General features: G+C 33.1%; 2 protein-coding genes across 2 annotated transcripts in view; one reads left to right on the plus strand and one right to left on the minus strand.

The window, feature by feature from the left end:
* The window catches only part of LOC134855131 (dynein axonemal heavy chain 7-like), a 366,992-nt gene that overhangs the window by 60,066 nt on the left and 283,137 nt on the right, over positions 1 to 23,789 (plus strand). The window contains 2 exon segments of the mRNA XM_063871543.1: positions 13,641 to 13,820; positions 21,451 to 21,603. Coding sequence (XP_063727613.1) covers positions 13,641 to 13,820; positions 21,451 to 21,603 — 333 coding nt within the window.
* On the minus strand, positions 650 to 7,962 carry LOC134855509 (uncharacterized). The gene is made up of 3 exons (XM_063872050.1): positions 7,832 to 7,962; positions 7,260 to 7,432; positions 650 to 912 (listed from the first exon to the last, which is right to left on the minus strand). Exons 1-3 carry the CDS (start codon positions 7,897 to 7,899, stop codon positions 650 to 652), a joined length of 504 nt encoding a protein of 167 aa, XP_063728120.1. The 5' UTR covers positions 7,900 to 7,962.

Consider the following 23,789-nt stretch of genomic DNA (forward strand, 5'->3'; position numbering starts at 1 on the left):
CAAATCTGAGATGAAAAATTCAATCCAAAAAAGCAGCGGTTGCGCGATGTTTCCTGCAGAAGTGGCTACTTCCTAATCTTTTGTCAGAGGAATGGTAGCTCTCTGGGGAAATTCCAAAACTTTAAAAACTTTCGTTCTACTTATTTAATTTAGTAGACAAACAACTAAGGTTTTGGACTGAGTCCAATATTTGAAACCACGCATTTCGTCCTGCACCAGTATAGCAATTTCAAAAAAATATCAAACACATACTTCCACTTATAGCTAAGATCTAGGTGTCCGTTATCGAGACATACGAAAATTTTGCTTCACTTAGTTTTTTCAACATTTTGAATTTTTTTACTTGTTTTTTTTTATTGTGTTGTATCGCAAGTGGTGCAAAGCTCTGCTTCGCCTGTATTTGAATCTATGTTTTCCTTGATCCTAGAAGAGCCCTTTTTCCTGGCTTGTGAAACGTAAATATGTCGAGGCGGAGGCTGTTCTTCAATCATTTTGATAGGAACTATTGTTTGGTTTAATTGTTTGAACTTCAAGCGTTCCAAAAAAACATCTTGCTTATCCATTTTATCGCAAAAAAGCGAGATCTATTTTTTCCATTTTTAGACCTTGCTACCACCAAACAAAATTTTGTAAATAAATGCCTCTTAATTCACAAATCGCTGTGATCTTTGTTTCTTATTAGCGCATACATGCCGACAATCATTTTATGAAACCAAAATAAGTTCATGCAACTTATTGCGAAGTACAAGGTAGTTGTGGCGACATGAAACCCAGTCTGTGATTTTGGGTCGTGGGCTATGAGGTCCAGTTGCCAGTAGAGCATCCAGGGTAAGGGGATAATGCGGCTGCAGAAGAATGTTATGAACATGCCAGTCGAGACTGCTTTGTAGACAATTGATTGTTTGGAGATTCCTGAAAACAAAATAAACTATGTTTTTTTTCTACTGTAGCTAATTGCTACTGTCTGGTGACCTGAGTTAGCATTTCCAACTCATTTGAATTTTTGCTTGTGATTCTTCTATCGTATTTTCATTTTAAGAAGATGACGAGTGGAAACTCAGAGGTGATACTCAAAAGCCTATGCTACTACTACCACAAATTGTTTCCATAAAACTAAAATATCAACAACATTCTCATCAAACACTACAAAAAGTACGGAAACCAACTTGACTTAAAATCGATTAGCCAACTTAGCTGGGATTACTTCGTCAACAAACTCAATGATCCAATAAGCGAAAACTAATTTTGATGTTAATCTAAATAGAACAATTTGTTAAAATTGAAGACGAATCGTCTGATCTAATAAAAATCAGTAGCGGTGCAGCCCTAGGCTCCATGCTAGTCCCTTAACTTTCTTCTTATTTGTGTAAATGATTTACCAGATTCAAGCCCTCACCTCAAACGTTACGGTTTTGTTAATGATTTGAACTCATTGCCTTAAATGAAATCGACTTAGTCAACAGAGGTCGAGAAGTTTGTAAGTGGGGTCTGAAAAATGTCGTGACCACAAATACAAGTTAGTACGAATCGCTAATTCTTAGGGGAAACTTATCAGCCCAATTAGGTAACACTGAACTGCTACCAACAGATGACCAAAAGGACCTGGGCCTCATTGTAACTCCATATCTAACATGCAATGAAAAGAGATGCGCTAAAGGAATAAAAGACACTCTTTCAATTAAAACAAATTATATCCTCAATGTGCTCATGGGTCAACAATTTCCACTCATGTACAGGCTGCATAGTCCAAATAATAAATTGCTGCTCACAAGCTTGGTCACCAAGTAGATTAAATTGTATAAAATTTGAGCGTGTACAAACAATTGCCACGAAGTGGATACTAAACTCTGAACTTGATTACACAGAAAGACTTCTGGAACTCAATTTATTACCAATAGGTCTTTCTCCGTAGAAATACACGATCTTCTTTTGTATTCATCCCTGTTAAGTTAAAATCTGACATATCCATCAACGCTCAAAACTTGAGAAACTTTACCAACACAGTAGCGAGGAACACGTACTTAACAAAAACAGACATCAAAGCCGTTAAAAAATTTTCTGTAGAAGTAAGTTTTTATACATTGTCATTAAATACTACAAAAAAAATACGAAAGCAACAAAAAATCGATAAGCCAATTTTCTTGGGATTACTCTGCCAGTAAATTGAATTATCTAAAGAATAATACGCGGAGGATTGTCTTTAACTGTATCCATTGTAAAAATTGAAAAAAAAACTTGAAACTCAATTTTGATGTTAATATATAAAGAATGGGACGCATGAACTCTTGGGTAGAAGATTTTCCCAAAAGCCTCAACTACCACTACAAGCGGAATAAAAATATTTCTTTTTCTCATTTTTACAACCTGTGTGGCTTTTAAAGGTGCTCATACTGGGGTTGCTCATAAATTGCTGGGAGTACTTCGTCAGCAAATTCAAATTTTGAAAAGATACGTGGAGAATCTTCTGCAACTCCATCCATTGTAACAATTAGAAAAATCTTCAAATTCATCTAACATGAAAAGAAAACTGTGAAAGACATGCGCTAAAGGAATTAAATACTTTCTTTCAATTGAAACAAATTATATCCTCAATATGCTCATGGGTAAACAATTTCCACTCACAAACAGGCTGCATAGTCCAGATAATAAATTACTGCTCACAAGCTTGGTCATCAAGTAGATTAAATATTATAAAATTTGAGCGTGTATAAATAATTGCCACGAAGTGGATGCTAAACTCTGACCTTGATTACACAGAAAGACTACTGGAACTCAATTTATTACCATTAAGCCTTTCCGTAGAAATACACGATCTTCTTTTGTTTTCTTCCCTGGTTAAGTCAAAATCTGACATGTCCATCATCGTTCAAACGTTTAATGATGAGAAAATTTACCAACACAATAGCGAGGAACAGGAAATTTTCCGTAGAAATAAGTTTTTATACATTGTGATTAAATACTACGAAAAATACGAAAGGAACAAAAAAATCTTTCAGCCAACTTTCTTGGAATAACTGTCAGCAAATTGAATTATTTAAAGAGATGTACGCGGAGGATTGTCTTTAACTGTATCCATTGTAACAATTGAAAAAAAAAACTTGAAACTCAATTTTGTTGTTAATATATAAAGAGTGGGAACAGAAAATTGAATATATAAAGAATTACCAACACAGTAGCGAGGAACACGAAGTTAACAAAAACAGACATCAAAGCCGATAAAAACGAAGTGGATTTTCAATTGTTACAATGGATACAGTTAAAGACAATCCTCCGCGTACATCTTTTTAAATAATTCAATTTGCTGACAGAGTAATTCCAAGAAAGTTGGCTGAAAGATTTTTTTTGTTGCTTTCGTATTTTTCGTAGTATTTAATGACAATGTATAAAAACTTATTTCTACGGAAATTTTTTTATCGGCTTTGATGTCTGGTTTTGTTAACTTCGTGTTCCTCGCTACTGTGTTGGTAAATTTTCTCATCATTAAAGGTTTGAACGATGATGGACATGTCAGATTTTGACTTAACCAGGGATGAAAACAAAAGAAGATCGTGTATTTCTACGGAAAGGCTTAATGGTAATAAATTGAGTTCCAGAAGTCTTTCTGTGTAATCAAGTTCAGAGTTTAGTATCCACTTCGTGGCAATTGTTTGTACACGCTCAAATTTTATACAATTTAATCTACTTGGTGACCAAGCTTGTGAGCAGTAATTTATTATCTGGACTATGCAGCCTGTTTATGAGTGGAAATTGTTGACCCATGAGCATATTGAGGATATAATTTGTTTCAATTGAAAGAGTGTATTTAATTCCTTTAGCGCATGTATTTCACAGTTTTCTTCTCATGTTGGATGAATTTGAAGATTTTTCTAATTGTTACAATGGATGGAGTTGCAGAAGATTCTCCACGTATCGTTTCAGAAAATTGAATTGAATATATAAAGAATAACCAACACAGTAGCGAGGAACACGAAGTAAACAAAAACAGACATCAAAGCCGATAAAAAATTTTCCGTAAAAATAAGTTTTTATACATTGTCATTTAATACTACGAAAAATACGAAAGCAACAAAAAAAATCTTTCAGCCAACTTTCTTGGAATAACTCTGTCAGCAAATTGAGTTGTTTAAAGAGATGTACGCGGAGGATTGTCTTTAACTGTATCCATTGTAACAATTGAAAAAAAACTTGAAACTCAATTTTGGTGTTAATATATAAAGAATGGGACGCATGAACTCTTGGGTTGAAGAGCTTCCCAAAAGCCTCAACGACTACTACAAGCGGAATAAAAGTATTACCGTTTTGCTTTTTTACAACCTATGTGGCTTCTAAAAGTGCTCATACTGGGGTTGCTCATTTCTTGCTGGGATTACTTTGTCAGCAAATTTAAATTTCTAAAGAGATACGCGGAGAATTTTCTGCAACTGCATCCATTGTAACAATTAGAAAAAACTTGAATTTCAAGTTTGATGTTAATATATAAAACAATGGGTCTCATAAACTCGAGGGGAGAGTATCTTCCCAAAAGCTTCAACTATTACTACAAGCGAAGTAAAATTATTACTTTTCCAGCTTAAGTGGCAAATAAAACTGCTCATTTCGATACATTTTGGGGGCAACATTAAAGCTGTGTTACCTTTGCTGCATTCGCGTTTTTTTTCCTGGTTGATATTAACAGTCTTACTTTCCTGTGTGATAAACAAATGTATGGGATTTGGTTTTTTGGTGATGCTTTGGAAAATTTTCAAAAATTACTCTACCGATGTTCAAAAAAGTGAACTAATGATTTGGGCGACTGTATATTCAGCTAGTGTTTTTTACCCCGTCTAGTGTGTCACAGCAGTCCAAAATTTTGCTGGGGGAAAGTTTTGACTCATTTGTTGGATTTTTTCTTCATTTTCTCGAAAACTATCCTAGGAAACCAGAGTAAAATTTCAATTGAAAAAAGAGGCGATACCAGTTTTTCTTGCATTAACAGCTACGTCCACTTTTTGCGTAAAAGAAGTTATGGCCCTAGAAAATGTCCAAATTTTAAACTTTTGCCTGTTTTTTTTGGAAACTTACTCTCTCGAAAATTAATTTGAAAAAACAGATTAAAGGTTCAATTAAAAAACAAGCAGTTGAAAACGTTATCTGCTCAAGCGACGTGGCCTTAATTTATGTAGAAAAGACTTTATATTCTTATAAAAATCCAGTTTCCGCAATTTTGACCGTTTTTGGAAATGTTTTGATTTTCTCAAAAACTATCGTGCCAATTCTTCAATTATAGGCTCGAAAAAAATTGTTTTTATGCGTGTTTCCTGCAAAAGCTGCTTCGGTCAATTCTGAGAAGGAATGAGCTGTGAATATTTGGCCCATTTGATAGACTTTGCTCTCAGTTTCCCCAAAACAACCATGCAAGTTTTGAGGTTTAGAAATCAATCGAACGGTTTTGTTGCAATGATCTCCCTAGCAAAAGCGTTTTCTCCCTAATTTTGATAGAGAATCAAGCAAGGACTTGGAAATATTTCACGGGAACATAAGCAGAAATTTCAAAGTCGTAATTTTTTCCATCTTTGGAGCTATTTAATGCCGATTTCTCGCTGGTGTTCGAAGTGCACCTTTGCCTCTTTGTATTCTAACTGAGATTTTGCTCGGAACAAAGGGTCTTTATGAGATTTGTTTGTTAGTATTCTAGGCAACCATTGGCTAATTGTCAAAATTGATTTAAGGTTTGAATGAGAACGATTGCCTTAATCTTTGCAAGCAAGCGTATGATGCATCCCGACAGGTTTTACGGACTTTTAAGCTTATGTCAATTTATGTGGCTTGCTTAATTTGACACAATGTCACCAGATGAAAAATGGGGCTAACTGATGTCTGCACGTATTTCCTCTTTTGGTTATAAAATCAATTTAGTTATGATGTGAAAGTATCTAACAGACTTGCTGACTTTTGAGATTGAGAGAAGAATGAGTTATTTATAAACCTGTACATTTGAAAAACGACAAATTATTAAGACTCTTACGGCAAAGATGATGTCGCACAATCAACTACTGTTTGCAAAGTTGATACTGATTTATGTTGACAGTCAGCTGAAAGGTCAATTGAAAAAGAACGCGAATGAATATCTGCGGCAAGTTTGTTTGTTTCATCTTAATCAACTGGCCAGATGATTGTTTGTTATTTGAAATTCAAAAGAGTCAAATAGATTAATTGCGGGTTCAAAGAATTTCAAATGAGGTCAATACGAGGTTAGTATGAGCAATTTGCGGATGTGAGAATCCAAGATTCTGCTATCTGAAGTTTGAAGTCAATTTAGCCTTAATGTGTTGCGTTATGACTGACTTTAATGGATCATTTTGTTTCACGAATAGCAGAACGAATTCAAATAGATATTTTCCGGACGACTTGGGCGGATCAACTTTGAAGCCCCTGCTACGAGGTTAAACTAAGAAACTTAAAAAGAAATTGCGAGGACAAGAAAATAGTCTGATAGCGATTCGATCGAACTGCTGACTGAAAGATTGTTTAACTTCAAAGTATGATCAGTAATTTTAAGGGGCGTGAAAATGTTCACAGTTGAAATATCGGATACTTGGTTTTGAAGTCTAAACTGAAGAAATGAACTCGATCATGAATGAAGATATACTGTACCTCAGTGAAATTCTGAACTGACCAAAAATTGTTTATTGAAATTTAAATTGCTTTAAACTTTGGAAGTTATTATAATTTTGATTTTCATTCAGTTCTTCAACTTTTTTTCTCTATAATAATAGATAGATTCAAGAGAGAAGGCTTTAGTTTGGGGTGCGTACAGTAAGCCGATGTGTCCGTAAATTACCAGATCATTAAACCGGTTTAAGTTATAATTACATCAATTGCGAAATTAAAGATTTATAGAATAAATGTTTCCTGAGCTAAAACAATAGTTTTAAAACTAAAGGGGCCCGTGGGAAGAGTTATTTTATTCCAGTTTTCTAATGAATTTTTAGTTTTGAGGAAAAAATTTGTCATTTTGTAAAAATCTCAGTTTTTAGCTAATGTGATTACGTAATTGAATCATGAATTTTCGGTTTACTGATCTGGTCCGCCCGTTTTCGGTTTACTGATACATCGATTTACTGACTTACCACGAGTTTGTACTGTTCAACTTGATAATGATAGTTTCTGAAATATTTATTTGACAACCGCTGTTGTTCCAATGATTAAGACTTGTAACCCGCTTCGACTATTAGGAAACTAAATTGAAGTTTCGATTAATCTAAATGAGAATGACTCACCCAATGCGAGAATCATGAATCGCACATTGATGTAGGGGTTGGCTGTTTCCATAGCCAGGAATACCAGTTTGGGAATGGGCCAGTTATTATCGTACATCGAGGACTGGCCTATCAGTAGACCCACTGCGTGGTGCATCATCATGAACCAGAAGTTACGCGGCACATTTTGACACCTGAAAAGAACATATAAAAACATCACTTTTTAGTTCATGGCTACTTAATACCTTTAAGTTAATAGTCAAAATCTTTATCAAATATCTGATGTATTTTTTTCGTAACTGCTACAAAATATGATGATCCATATCACAAATTTATGTATAGACGTTATTTGTTTAAGTCAACGAACAACGCAATTTAGAGATTTGTCAGAATGCTTTAACACTATCTTCTTCTTTACTGCTTCTTTTCTAATGTTTTGTTTTTACCAAAAAAGACCCGAATTTTACGCTGATACGCCCCCGTAGGTTCTATTTCAGTCTTTGGAACCGTCCTCTGTAGTTCCACCTGATTATAATTTAGGAAAAAAATAATTTGGCAGCTTAATGTAAGTTTTGGACCGAAGTTGTAATAACCTGAAAATTGTATCCGCGAGCAGATACGCACACAATAGCGCATTTGCCTTTCGAAAACAAAACTGCATACCATCTTGATTGTCTCTAGGAAGATAAATAAACAGTGATAAACAAGCATAGCTGGTTGCAAACAAAGACGCTATAGTTGACCCAAGGTCAACGCAAAACGCGTTGATTTTAGTCGGGTCATTTTTGAATTTACGAATGTAAAGCGGAATCAATTTGGGAGTTACGTGGTAAAATAAGAAATATGGTATGAAATAAATTGTTACGTGGTTGTAGTAATCGAAATTAAGTTCTGATTTGAAGTTTGCCCAATAATTACGCCGAAACGGCCCGTAATCTAGCGGGTAAAACATTTAAGATGAGGTAGCGAAAATTTGCCTTATTCACAACACCAGTACAATGAACTTGAAAGATGACCTATAAAACTTCCATCTGTAGTATTCAAAAGTCATTCAAGTCAACCAAGAGTAGAAAGTCACTGAAAGGTGCTCTAAACATGACACTGAATTAATTGTTATATTTGATGTACTTCGCAAAATTAATTAAGCGCAGCTGTAAGCACAACTTAATCACAGATTTTGTAGACCTCATTTTTTTTGAAATTTTTAAAGATGCTTACGGTTTCCTGAAATTAGATTCAAAAATAAATATATTAAAACCGTAAGTAACTGCATTTTAAATGAAGAGTAAAATAGTTTGGAAAATTTCTATTTTTTTTCTAAGCTAATGTAATCTATCTGAATTATACATCATTTTGATTATTTAAAGGTAAAGAACGTTAACATTTTTTCGAATCTGAATCCACGTTTAGTTGCTTTAACCGGACTTAGAGCGACGTATCAAAAGATCCATTGCCCGCAATAATCTTTTCCTTTAACTGACTGTACGATAGTCATGTGACCAGGACTTTACCATTGTAATTGATTATTTAGAAAAAAAATCAATTGTCAAAGTTATCTGAAAATGAGATGACCAAGTTATAAATCATGGTATACTTTCCGTTTAAAACGAAAAGCTATTTTTGAAATAAATTCAAGAACAGTCGCTGGGTTATCTACATATTGAAATTCCCGTTTTAGGAAAAGAGAAGTTTTATCAAAATGTTTGAGATTTTTTTTTCTATTTCGCAACAAATTGATTTTTTTAGGAAGTATTTTACCGATTGTCAAAAATTTGGTACCAATAGAAAAATTTTTCTTATCATGTGGCCGGCATATTCTCGTTGAGTTTTTGCACCTTACTCAATTTTCTACAGCTTTCAAAAATTTTGATTGGGCCATGTTCGAGAGTTCCGCCTGTCGCTGGATATGCAGTAACTTGTAAACAGTTTGAGTTGTGCAGAGCTTTCCTTCGGAAAAGGAACTTCATAAAAATGGTTTTACCCTTTTTAAGAAAAAAGCTACGGTTTTCGGAGAAAAGCTATGGTTTTCGGAAAAACCAAATTTTTCAGAAACTAGCCAGTCAATTTTTGATAATAATCGATCACTCGAAAAATCAGGTTGTGATTTTTTTTTGCTGCAGAGGCCGGTACGCTCAGTTTTTTTGTTCGAAAAAGTATAGTTTTCGGAAAAGTGAAATTAGTTTGTTATTGTTACCGTTTTCTGGAAACTTTTGATTTCTTGAAGTGCAACTTTAGAATTTATGAGTTCAATCTCAAAAACAAAATGAAAAACTTTTTTCTCTAGAAGCGGCGGACTACCCTATTTTGTAGGAAAAGGTTGTTTCATGTGATGAAACTCCATTTTCCCATTTTTTTAACCGTTTTTTCAAGTTTTGAAAATTTCACTTTTCAAAAACTACCCTGCCAGATCTAATGTTAACAATTTAATTAAAAAACAGATAATGGGAAACTTCTTTATTTATATCTACGTTTTCAATAAAAAAATGCAGGAATCTTCAATACAGAAGTAGCTACACCTTAACTTTGAGATTTCAATCTAATATAAAAAATTTTTTTGTCAAAATTTCCCCGCATTTAACTTTTTTCTAAAAAATCCAGTATAGCTTCAGAAATCGTCAATTTTTTGCAGTGTTTTTTCTTGGAAAAAGTTTCACTTTTACCTTCTTCTTTCTACTATCCTTTCAAATCTGACATTGAGTTCAAGTTGAAGAAATGATAGCAGGAATATCATATATTTAAGCGGCTAATCTCGTAATTTACTAGAGAGTCCACCAATTGGAAATTTGAAAGACATGCGTTTCATCCCGCATAAAAAAACAAATCTTAAAAAATCAAAAAGGTACCTCCAGCTGTAGCTTGGCCCCTAGGTTTGGTTGTTCCAAGCGCTGAAAGAGCCGAGAAAGTTTTCTTTTCAAGCAAATTTACGAACCACATAAAATCACCTGAATGGGCTGAATAATACAGTGCTGATTTAAATTATCCGGACAAAACGAACAAAACTTGAATTTTCAAACGCGTTTTTCTCAAATTGGGTTAAAATTAGACAAAAAGTGAATAGGACAAAAATTGCTTAGAATTTCACCAGAATTATTATGGTGCCATTTTTTCTCCCAAATCCTAAACCAAAATTTTACCCCAAAAATGGGTCATTTCGGCTTTTCTCAATTAATCAAGAATTACGCTGAAACTACTTTGTTAATTGATATGACAGTTATATCACAGGAAGACTCTTACGCAGCTTAACAAAGTTTAAGAAGGGTTAAATCTCCAAAAACCAGTATAAATGAAAAAAATTTTCACTTGTTAGTCAATAAATGTGATTTTTACTATATAAAACCGAAAACCACTGTTTAAAAATAAATTTTAAACAATTTGCGCAAACTTTTGGAGATTTAACCCTTTTTAAACTTTGTTGAGCTGCGTAAGAGTCTTCCTGTGATATAATTTTCATATCAATTAACAAAGTAGTTTCAGCGTATTTTTTTGATTAATTGAAAAAAACCAAAATAACCCATTTTTGGGGTAGAATTTTTGTTGAGAATGTCGGAGACAAAATGGCACCATGTTAATTCTGGTGAAATTTTAAGCATATTTTTTTTTCAATTTTCTCTTCACTTTTTGTCTAATTTTAACCCATATTGAGAAAAACGCGTTTGAAATTCAAGTTTTGTTCGTTTTGTCTGGATAGTTTAAATCAGCACTGTATGTCATGATAAATATTTTTCAGTCCTGGTTTGAACGACAAAAATTTTTGTTCAAAAAAGTACTTCGATGGAGAGAAAAAAGTGTTCAGAAATTCTGCCTGATATAAAACGATTAAAAAAAGAAGAAAAGGGCAGCTAATGTTGATTTTTACTCCTGTCAAAATAATTTTTATAGTTACTTTAGAGCCTTCGGGAACGGAAAATTTTCGGGAAAAAAACCTTAAAATGAACAACTGCTAAAACCCCATTTTTTCTAAATGTTTTTTTTTTTAAGAAACCGGTTGCTGAATATTTCTAACTTACTGTGATTATTAAATGTGCATTAGTTCTAGGCTCTCGTTTAGAGCTTTCTATCACAGCTTGGACAAAAATGAGCAAGTTTTCAAAAAAGAAACATTTTGCTTACTGTTCTTATTTTTTTGGCCCAAAAATTTCTGGGCTGGCTGTTTTATGAGCAACCGGCTATTTCTTTCTTAATTCGCTTTTTTTCACGTGAAAAATTGTATTTGATATAGCTTAAGTTGAAAAAATTTTTTGTGCAAACAACCTAAGAATACAAGTTGATTTTATTTTCCACGATACGATCTTTAATCTGGTACAATTCTAAAACTTGACAAAATTTTTCTGAATATTTTTTTAAGTTACAAAAAGCTAGTTTTAAAATAATTTTGAACAGTTGTTTTTTTTTAACCTAAAATTTCTATCCACAACTCATCATCAACTTTGAGAAAAGAAGCAATTATTTTTCAATTTCACACTGGAAAAGTATCAGCCAATGTCAGCGTTGAAGTTTCTGCTGAGCAAAAAGTTACCAAGTGTTCAGCAAGGTGCACATTTGTTGCGATCACTTGAATCTTGAGCTACTTAAAGGTAAAGTGTAGATGTTACAAAATTCATGCAGAAAACTTTACACCTCTGGTTTTTGACCTACAAAACACCAAAATACACTTTGTTAGAATTGAAAAGCAATTGCAAGATTTACAGTATTTAGATACCCAATTTTAATTCAAATATTGTTTAAAAACGATGCAGTTGAAACTTAAAGCAACCCGGCAAACTAATTTGTCAGGACGTGGCAAGACTGCTGTAGACCATAAACAGAAAAACAAAGCCAATGAGTCGGTTACAGATGATACTTATTATGAAGTATTAAGGATAATAAAACAAGATACAAAATATGAAACAAAACTTTCAGGCTTCAGTTTGTAATATGAGGTAATATAATTTGAAGATCTTTGGGTAAAAGGCGCTAAAATTTGCGCTCGATAATTATTATCAGTTATTTTGAAAATAATCATTGCTAGTGTTAAAAAACTTGAGTAAAAGTTAAATAAAAACTTGTTATGAAAACTTGTCATTTTCGTAAAAAATATCAAGTGTCTCATTTGCTCGCAGTAGGTCAACAGGTTTCAAAATTTTCTCAAGTTCTTGCAATCGCAGAATCAGCTAAAGTTTTTGATATTCTCACAAATTTAGATTTAACTGCACGTTATTTTTTATTCAATGTTTCAAAGCAAGATGAAGTTTTGTACGTCAATATTGACAAAAATTTCTTTGTGTCATTTCCGTTAGCTTTTCATCCCAAAACCAAACTTGGTTCCAGAAAACTGTTTTGGAAAGCTTTATAAAAGGTCTCAAAAAGTGAACATATTTGATTCATGGTTTACCAATCGTGTCTAAAATTGAGACGAACTCATCGAAAACTCAATTTTTATAACCAGAGTTCTGAAAACTGTTTTTCATCAAAATATTACAAATTTGAAAAGATGTAAGAGTTTTTATTTTGTTTCCTGTAATGTTTTTACCCAGAGCCGAGCTTTAAGCACTGGTTCATTGTTGCAGCTTGTAACACATCATTGCTGCCATTTAAAACAAGTTTTGGCAGGGGCGGATCAAAGATTTTTTTAGGTCGACCAAATTGGTTTTCCGAGCATTCCCATAACAATATAAAGACTCAATTTAGATCAAAAATTTTGCGCCGCACGCAAATTTTTGATAAAACAGAAAATGTACGATAAAGTATTTTTTTCTAAGAAAAAAAATATTTTGGGCGTTGATATTATCGACAAACGATCTCAATTCGAATATAATTTATCCTCCGTTTTAACCCAGCTGTTTTTTTGTGAATATCAAGAAATAACATTTATTAAACATTTTCAGAGAAATCATAATAAAAAATGGTCGGAGGAAGTGGAAAAGGGTGATTAGTGATAAACGATGTAGTTTTATGGGACATCATCAGAAAAGAAAAATTTATGCGCTTGAAGTCTCAAAACTGCTTTTAAAAATTAAACCCCCTAATTCTATTATTTTTCATGACCCCCTCCCCCTCATCTTTTTTTTCTGTTTTCTTAGTTGTTTTACGTGTGATAATGTCTAAATGCGTAAGGCTAGTATATGAAGTATAGGGTGAAAATCTGTTTGAAATTGCTACTTTGTTCACCATGCCAAGTTTCGTTGCATTATGACAATGTTGAAGTTGTTTTTCAAATTATTTCTTGCAATCTACAATAGAGAAACCTTGACCTAAAAAGTTGGACACTTTGCTCAAAAAGTTGCATAAATTATTGGATCGTCATGAGTTCAAGTGAATGCAAGTTACACCATTTACCTCATTGCAATTACACTTTGTTTAAAAAACCACATATAACAATTGAAAATAAATTTAACGTTAAAAGATTAATTTTTTTTTTCTCAGGAGACGATAAGTGGCTACCGACACCCTGGCTTCGTCATCCGACTCATCCTAGACGGGAACAAGATCAAGTTCGAGCCAGACTTCCCAGACTTTGAGAAGGTGTTTCTAGAAAACTACTCCTACATCCAGAAGCCCATCTCAACTATACCCAGAGTGGAGACAAAACTCTATTCGGATTGGGTAAGAAAAGAACGTCATAATTATTCATCGTATACTTTATTCTGATTGAGTAAGAGAACCTTTATGATTGATTCTAATTTTTATTCTGATTGGATAAGATAAAAAGGTCATTTTATTTGATGGTATACTATATTCTTATGGGTAAAAAAGATCTTTTTAATTAATTGTAAGTTCTATTCTGATTGCGTAAGATAAAAACAACATTATTATTGATGGTATTTTGTGTTCTGATTGGGTGAAAGAATCATTATGATTGTTTGAAATTTCTGCTCTGATTGGGTAAGATAAGAACGTCCTTATTATTGATGGTCTACTGTTTTCTGATGGGTAAAAGAATCATTATGATTGCTTGTGAATTCTATTCTGATTAGATAAGATAAGAAAAACATAATTATTGATGGCATTTTGTAATCTGATTGGGTGAAAGAATCATTATGATTGATTGTAAAATTACTCTGATCGGGTAAGATAAGAATGTCATTATTTTTGATGGTATGCTGTTTTCTGATTGGGTAAGAAAATCCATTTGGTTGATTGAAAATTATACTTTGATTGGGTAAGATAAGAACGTCATTCTTACATTTGCGAAGCTAGTGTGTTAGTACAAAAAATCTTTTTTCCAACCTAAGCCGCAAATATTGGTGCGGTACCTTTATGGTGCGGCACCCCAGCTTTGTGATAGCATGTGCTTTAACGTTCGAATAGCAATAAGTTAACATACTTGATGCATTTTTAATTCATCAAATGAACTAAAAAAAGTGATTTGTTTCTAACAACATAACAATAATGAGAACTCGATTTCAGATATTTTCTAACTCAATATATCTCGCAATTTTTTGAAATGTTCAATTTTTACATGATGTGGCTTTATGCTTTGCAATTTGTTACTTGCAGAGTTAGTGTGGATGCTTTCAGTTTGTTATATTCCAGTTATTGCATGCAAAACTGAGTCTACTTGTTTCAAGTGCTAATTTTGCTGAATCTCATGGGCAAGTTATTAGCATATGTAGCTATTTTTATTCGTGACTAGCGTTTGTCGGTTGTTAATATTAATGGATAGTTCGCGAGACTCGAAATATGTTGATTGCAGTAGGTAGCAGATTCGAATTCTACACGTAGCCGAGTTTTTGCTACTTCGAGGCTGATTTCTATTTTTTCTTATTTCACTTGATAGATGTGCTTTTTGGTCGTGTTCTCGCAAGTGCTTGTGAAACGCAGCTTCGCATCTGTGTTACTGATCGTATACTGTGTTCTGATTGAGTAAAAAATTGCTTTGATTGATTGTGAACTCTATTCTTATTGGGCGAGATGAAAAAATCATCATTAATCAACGTATACTGTATTCTGATTGGTTAAAAAGAATCATTATGATTGATTGTGAAATGTATTCTGATTGAGATAGATAAGAATGTCATTATTATTGGTGGTATACTGTGTTCTGATTGGGTAAAAAAATCAATTTTATTGATTTCGAACTCTACTCTGAGCGGATAGGATGAGAACGTCATTTTTTGATGGTATACTGTGTTATGATCGGGCAAGTAAATTAGTTTGACGGATTGAAAAATCTCCTCTGAGTGGTAAGATAAGAACTTCTTTATTATTGATGGCATACTGTGTTTGATTGGGTAAAAAATCATTTTGATTGATTTTGTATTCTACTCTCATTGGGTAAGATAAGAAAAACATTATTGATAATCGCATATTGTATTCTGATTGGATAAAAAACCATTATGATTGGCTGTAAATTCTATTCTGATTGGTAAGATAAGAATGTCATTGTTATTCATAGTATACTGCATTCTGATTGAGTAGAAGAATAATTATGATTGATTGTGAATTCTATTCTGATCAGGTATGATAAGAACGCCATTCTTATTGATTGTATACTGTATTTTGATTAGGATAAAAAAATCAATATGATTAACTGTAATTTATGTTCTGATTGGGTAAGGTGAGAAAATCCTTATTATCAAATGTATACTGTATTGTGATAGGATAGAAGAATCATTGTCATTGATTGTAAGTTCTGTTCTGGTTGGGTTATATAAAAACGTCATTATTATTGATGTTATATTGTATTCTGATTGATTAAAAGTATCATTATGATATATTGTAAGTTTTATTCTGAATAAGTAAGATAAGGACGTCATTATTACTGATGGTATCTGTTTTTGATTGGGTAAAAGTATAAATAAAACGTCATTGATGTTGATCGTTTTACTGTATTGTGATTGGGTAAAAGTATCATTATGACTGATTATAATTTATCTTCTGATAGGATAAGATAAGAAGATCATTTTAAATGATGACATATGGTACTCTGGTACTCTGATTGGGTATGAGAAGAGAATCATTTTAGATGATTGGGTATGATATGACCGTCATCAATATTGATTGTGTACTGTATTTTGATTGAGTAAAAGAAACATGACTTGAAATTCTATTTCGATTGCGTAACAAATGAACTGCATTTTTATTGATAGTATACTGTATTCGGATTTTGATTGTGTTCGGATTTCGGTGAAAAAATCATTTTGATTGATTGTAAAACGCTACTCTGAATAGGTAAGATTAGAATGAAATTTTTATTGATGGTATACTGTTTCCTGATGCGTACAAGAATCATTATGAATGGTTGTGAATTCTACTTTGATTGGGTAAAATAAGAACGTCCTTATATATCATGGTATACTAAACTCTGATTGGGTAAGAGGGTCATTATAATTGATTGTAAATTCTACTCTGAATGGGTAAGATTAGAATGTAATTTTTATTGATGGTATACTGTTTTGGATTGGGTAAAAAAATCAGTATGATTGGTTGAAATTTTTGCTCTGATTGGGTAAGATAAGAGCGTCCTTTTTATTGATGGTATACTGTTTTCTGATAGGTAAAAGAATCAGTTTGATTGATTGTGAATTCTACTTTGATTGGGTAAGATAAGAACGTCCTTATTCATTATGGTATACTGTTTTTGTTCGGTTATAAGAATCATTATGTTTGATTGTATATTCGACTATGATTGGATAGGATAAGAGCAGAATTAATGTTCAGTGCTTTTACTGTTTTTTTGCTCAAACTCATCGCAAACAATAAAATACAGTATTTTGATTAAATGATTATTGAAAATGTTTTTGACCTTTTTCATGGGTCAACCAGATTGAGTTTCCAAGCTGGATTAATTTTAAAAAAAAATCATTTTCGCCGAAACTTCCGGGAGCAGGGGAATTTCGACGTTATGATTTCCATTTAGGCACTTTTTCAAAGTTTTTGTGACAACTCATATTTTTTGGAAAAACTGTTTTGTTTTCTGTGCGCACTTCCTTTCAAGTATAAGCGTTTGTTTTGGCACGAAAGGCGCCCAGTGAAAAAACTTAAGGTTGGTCAGCCAAGAATGAATTTTGTAAAATAGTGAAAGTTTCGACTCTTTAGGAGGTCAGCGTCGATTAACACAAGGGAGTTTACTAATCGTTATACAATCCGTGTAAACAAGCAGGTGAATCCTATAATATTTATTAGTGAAGAAGTGTGAAAAAGCGTTGCCAGAAAAGTGAACTGACAATATTGGATTGATGCCGTCATAGTTCAGACAGGTTTGACAAGGATGCAATGCATGGGAGGCTCAAAAATACACCCACTATGAGTGCCAAAACCAGTTATTAAACAAAGTTAAACCATTACTGCGCAAGCAGGACAATTTTTTCTATCATTGCCAAAAAATGTTTAACAAATCATGACAGAACAAACATTGTTTTACAACACATTTTAGGACGTTAATAATTCCAAATTGGCCGAACTGACATTTTGTAAACCTCTTTTTGTCTACGAAAAATGATCACAGGTGACGAAATTGATTTGAAGAATTTCCGTCAAAAATTACTGCTTCCGCCAAAAAGTCGAATTTTGTCTGCAGAAAAAACCACCCAGAACTAATAATAATCCGTCACTTTCTTCAAAAATCAGAGCAATTAAGCCACTTCTGTCATAATTGCGACTGATTGTGAGACCACTTGTGCTGTTAGTTTAACTTATTGAACAAAATCAAAAGTTCCAATTTTACTCTTTCGATTAGCAATTGTTATCAAACTGCAATATAGACTTTTTTCGGGTTAACAACTAGTTTAACAAAATCAGTTGAATCACTATGCAGCTGAGATGCTCAATTTCATGAAACTTCAAATTTAACTTTTGGGTGGGTACTAGTCACTACGGGGGGTACTTATTATTTTTTTTAAAATCAGTTTTTTGTTCGGCTCAACTGGTGCTTGCTCAAAGATTGTCGGCTTTGTTTCCGCTTCGTCAGTTTTGTTCAAATTATAAAGTTGAAAACAGAATTTATGAAAATGTATTGGATTTATTTTTTCATTGTACTTTTTTTTGAGAAGCTTTGGAAATTTTTATCATTTTTCTGCAAAAAATTTGACCGATATTTTTTACCGATATTTTTTGATTCTTTTCGTTATCTCAAAAATCAACCTTCAAAATCTGAGAATTTTATTTCAATGATGTGTGCAGATTTGGGAAACTCCCCCCATAAGCGGCTACGCCCAAAGTTTTTTGACCCATAAAATTATGGCCCTCAGATTAGTGAAATTTTTGACGTTTTTGACCAGTTTTTGAATATTTTTGCTTCTCTCAAAAACTAACCTCTCAAACCTCAGGTTGTGGGTTCAATGGAAATAACGGGTAATGGAAAGCTCCACTGAATAAGCGGCAATTCGCAAATTTTGCTTACACAGTAAATTATTGTCCTCGGAAAACTCGATTTTTTGACTTTCGAGCGTTTTTTTTCTTCTAAATTTTGTGAAAATGGATTGTGGAAGCTCTTTTGCACACCCGAACCCGGCTACGCTCAAATTTTTTTAACCCAAAAAATGAGGCCCTCGAAACAGAGAAAAAAATGATTTTTTCCAAACGTTTTATGAATTTTTTTACTTTTCTAAAGAACTGCCGTAACAAATATGATTTTGGGTTCAATCGAAAAAATAAGTTGGGTAAACTTTTTCTGCATCAGCGGCCAAGCTCAATTTCTCTCAACAAAACTATGATTCTCGGAAATGTCAATTATCTGATTTATTGGCTGTTTTTTGAACTTTTTTCGATAACTATCGTGCCTAATGTGATATCATACGTTTAATCGACCTAACAGGCCGTTGAAGTTTCAACTTTATAATTTGCTACACCCAGTTTTTTTACAAAAAAATTTTGGTCTTTAAACAAAAGATACTTTTGAAACTTTGCGTTTGTGTTAAGTTTTTTGACTTTACACGAAAATTACCCTTGCCATTCTCAAGTCAAGTGTTCAATCGAAAAACCCGAATTTGGGAATCTTCTCAACTTTACCGACTATTACCTGCTTTAAGCAGAACAAATGTTTTTGATTTCTCTTTGAGTTTTCTTAAACTCTACCCGATCAATTCTCAGATTAGAGCGGTTGAAGCGGTTGCGCGACTTTTTCCTGCAGAGGCGAATACCCTTAATTTTTTGGGAGAGAAATGTTGTTTGTGAGAAAATTCCGAATTTTTTTTTTACTCTTACTTATTTTAGTACACAAACAACCAAGAATTTGGGCAAATTCCATTTTTTGTAATCACGTTTTTTGTCCTGCATAATTATAACAAATTCAAAGACATCAAACACGTACATCCAGCTTTAGTTGGGCACTAGGTGTCCTTCGTCAAGACAAACGAAAATTTAGTTCACCAAGTTTTTCGTTTCTTTTATTTGCTTTATTTATGATGTATCGCAAGCGGTGCAAAGCTACGCTTCACCTCTGTGTTAAAAAAATTAGCAGTTAAAATTGAAAATTGCTTTCAAACAACTACAAACTCCGTCAGTATCCTAAATAGAAATAGAACAGAGACTGATTTTCCTGCAGCAGATGCAGGATCTGCTTCTGAAGAATGTAGCTTTGTGTCAAATCCGTGGCTCTTTTACTCTCCCATCCCCCCAGTTTTGAATGGTTCTTAGTGGTTTATTTATGTCATCAAATTGTAATAAAAACTGGAATGATGTTTTATTATCATCTTCCAATTTGTTTTAAAATTTTTTGTCGCCATCCTTGTAAACCTATAGCCACAAAAGTGATGTTTTTGTGTGGTGGGGAACCAAGCCTTACGTCAGTTAACTTAATTGAAGGTTTATCACAGTAATGCGTTCCTGATTTTCGGAACTGAAGCTGAGCTGATTTTCAAGCTGAAATAATTAAAGTACACTTTTTAATGGACATTCTTTAGAAAATTGCAAATCCAAGTTTTGAAAATGAGCCCAAATTGATGAACTTAATTGAACCTAGTCAGTGAATATATTTATTTTTCTATTTGAAGTTAGAGTATTTTTCTATTTGAAGTTAGGGAACTTTTTTCATTATTCAAAGAGGGCAATAACGGGTGGCAAACTGTGACGGATGGTATTATTACGTAACTGAACTGAATAAAACTGTCAGACACCGCATTTGATTGAACCTAACTACTGAACTTATTATTAGACAACTGCATGTTCGATATTGTGAACTGAATTAACGACACTCGTATATTCAATTTTTTATTCATCATTTCGTTTCAGTTCTCAAAAAAAGTAATTGAACCTTATTTTGAAGACTCTTTGTTCAGCTAATTTTAAGACTGAAGAGTTCTAAATATTTTGCTAATTGAGCTTATACTTTTCAATTATAATTGAAAATAATCAGTGAACTGATTTTTTGACCAAGAGTGGTAATACTGAGAGGTATTACGTGACGGATTGAAGTATTACGTAACTGAACTGAATAAAATTGTCAAACACCGATTGAACTTAATTGAACCTAAATGCTGAGCTTATTGTCAGACAGTGGCATGTTCGATATTGTGAACTGAAACGAAATTTATCATTGAACTGATTTTCAGACAGGAAATAACGACACTCATGAAAACGAATTGTTTTTCCTTATTACGTAACAATTTCCTAGAAAAAAACTAAATGTTTGAACCTTATTATAAAAAATCTCTGTATTCACGTGATTTTAAGAATGAAGAGTACAAAACATTTTGCTACACCTTTGAGCTTACACTTTTCAAATATAAATGTAACTAATAAGTGAACTGATTTTTTGACCGTTATATTGGAGTGTTATATGTAACTGAACTGAATAAACTTGTCAAACATAGCTTGAACTTAATTGAACCTAAATGCTGAATTTATTATCAGAGACAATGAATCGTTAGTTATTGTGATGTTGATTGAATTTCATCCTTAAACTGATTTTCAGACGAGAGAAAAGAAATTTTTTTATTGGCGATATGTTAATCAATTGTAGCGGAACGGATTTCAAAAGAATTAGTACTCATTTTTCACCCTAATTGAAATTAGTTAGTGACTATTTCAGTCAGCTGATTTTAAAAACGAAGAGCATTAATCCTTAAAAGCAAGCTGATTTTTCGAATGAAGGTAGTAACGGAAAAAATAACAAGAAGAATTTGACTGTTATTGAACAGAATAAAACTGTCAGACAATGTTTGCTTTTAATTGAACCTAAATACTCAACAATTTATCAGTCAAGACAATGAAAAAAGGAACCTTTCAATCAAATCATAATGTTTTAATCTATGTGAACTCATTGAACTTAATACGTGAACTGATTTAATTTCAGACGGGCAAGAAGGACACTCTGAAGCCTGTGATTTTGGAGGACATTGTGTCGAGTAACAAAGTGAGGGTAAAAGACATGGTGGAACGAGAGAGTGTGGCTCCTAAAGAGTTCATTGCTGTCTTCGACCAGTACCAGTTCCTCATTACTAACCAGGTATGGTCCTAGAAGCAGCTCAATTTCCTCCTAGAACCGGCTCATTTTCCTCCTCCGCCTTCCTAAAATTTTTTTACCATTAAAGGCTTTGTTCACATCATCAGATGGTTTCGAAAATTTCCTGACTATTTAGTTCAAGGCCAACATATTTGGCCAGTATCCGTAACCTTGTTAACCTTGTGAAGTCTCTCGTTAGACCACAAAATTTTTGCTCATGTGATCTGGGCTAATTCATTACTAATTCAAGAGTTAAGTTTGCGATAGTGGTAATGAAACCATAGATGGCGGTCGCTGTTTATATACGCATTTAGAGAGAAGATTTTTTATATGGGAGATCAACCGAGAAACTTACAATTAAACTATGTATTTTTTAAACTAGTACCTTCCTTCAAAGTAGATTGTTTTGAAACCTAACAAATTTGGGGAAAATGTAGAAAAAAATTAAATGCTCAGAGATGGCATGTTAATTATTTCTAGCGTTAACTCATTTTGATTCATCTTTAACTGAATGATTTATAACGTTGATTGATTCTGTTGAAGATTTTTAGCGTTGATTCAATCTTCCATGTAGCTCCTCGTGTCCAAAAATTACGGACAAAAGGTTCCATTTCTAATCAGTAGCGGATTTGGGGGGGGGGGGGGAGGGCGGCTGACGCTTTCTTTTTCAGGGATTCGACCACCTGCCGACACAGTACTTTTTCAGATATCCATTTTTGGCTGACTGACCCAAAAAAGTTTTCCTTTTTGGCCTGTTTTTTTTTGGCGCACAAAATTTTGTCAAATTAGGGTCTTTATTGTGAATTGGGAGAGCTCAGAAAATCAATTTGGTCGACCTAAAAAAAGGTCGACAAAAATTTCAATTTTTTTTTGAAAATCTGCTCCCTCGAGAAATTCCTAGATCCGCGTCTGTTTCTAATGCTTAGTTGGACTACTATTTTAACCTTGCTCGTGCAGTGCACTTTGTAACAGATCCTAAAGTTGTCAGCTGTAGGCTAGACCCGAATTGAGCTCTCAGTAATAATAGTCGATGCGAAAATCAGTCTGTGCTCTCTATAATTCAGAGCTTGATCAATGTCATATTATCCATAATCAGGTCTAAAAAATTGATGAATCGCCCTGAATCGCACTAAAGTTTCATGGATAATAATCGATTATATTGGATTTTGATTGTCAGTCTCTAAGAAAATAATAAAATTAATCGATTATAATCGATTAAAAATGAATTACAATGATACTATTTTTTAAACAAAAAAGTCCCAATATAATCGATTATTTTCAAATTATTTTCAAAAATCTTAATGAAAAGAAAAATAATCAAATTTAATCGATTATATTGGGTTTTAATCCATTTATTAAAACCTTTCGGTGCGCTGTTTTCATTTTCCCCACACCTCCCCTCCTCACATTTACCTGAACTACATAGTTACCTGGCTTGGGGGGGGGGAGAGACGTGTGGGGTGGGGGGTTGGGGGTGATTTCTTGGGCTTGTACTTTCAAAAATTCAAAATTTTTTTTTTTTTTCAAGTCGGCCAATTTGAATTTCGGAGCACTCCCACAACACTAAAAGGACGTATTTCGATCAAATTGTTAGCGCTCCAGGAAATTTTCTTTAAAAAAACTGGTCAAAAATGCCGTTGGAAAATTACTACATATTGACCGCCCCTGGATGAACGTATTCGTTCGAGTTTTGCAGAAAGTTGCAAAAAGTAGAGTAATTGTTTACAAAAGTTAATTAATTTTCATGGATATCATGTACAAAATATAATGCATTATTTTGAAAACAAAAATGAATTATAATCGATTATAATTGATTTTAATGGGTTTTTGTTTTTCGAAAATAATCGATTGAATGGATTAAAAATCTATTACTTCGACTAAATTTGCCATGATAATCGATGATATAGACAACCTTTTAGTCAACAAAAATCAATTATAATCGATTTTTATCCATGAAATTTTCAGCTTTGATTTTTGAATTGCTCAGAAAGAAGAAAGAACAGCAAAAACAAAATTCGAAGGAGGCATCACCTGTAGCTCTGTAGTAGCATACGTTTCATCGCAGCGATTTCTGCTTGCTATACTTCGCAAAGCTGACAATTTATTTAAAAAAACCTACTATAGCAAAGAGTTATTGTGTATACAATAACCTGAGCCCCAAAACCAAGTTTTTCGGCTGTTTTCCCCCT

This window comes from Symsagittifera roscoffensis, chromosome 10 (genome assembly GCF_963678635.1).
Source record: "Symsagittifera roscoffensis chromosome 10, txSymRosc1.1, whole genome shotgun sequence".
NCBI lineage: Eukaryota > Metazoa > Xenacoelomorpha > Acoela > Convolutidae > Symsagittifera > Symsagittifera roscoffensis.

What these genes read in the sequence shown, in the direction of transcription:
- LOC134855509 (XM_063872050.1), bottom strand. Translation starts at nt 7,899, where the DNA reads ATGCAGTTTTGTTTTCGAAAGGCAAATGCGCTATTGTGTGCGTATCTG. An exon ending in CTCGCGGATACAATTTTCAG is followed by an intron (nt 7,433 to 7,831) that starts GTTATTACAACT and finishes TGTTCTTTTCAG; the next exon opens with GTGTCAAAATGTGCCGCGTA. An exon ending in ATTCATGATTCTCGCATTGG is followed by an intron (nt 913 to 7,259) that starts GTGAGTCATTCT and finishes TTTTGTTTTCAG; the next exon opens with GAATCTCCAAACAATCAATT.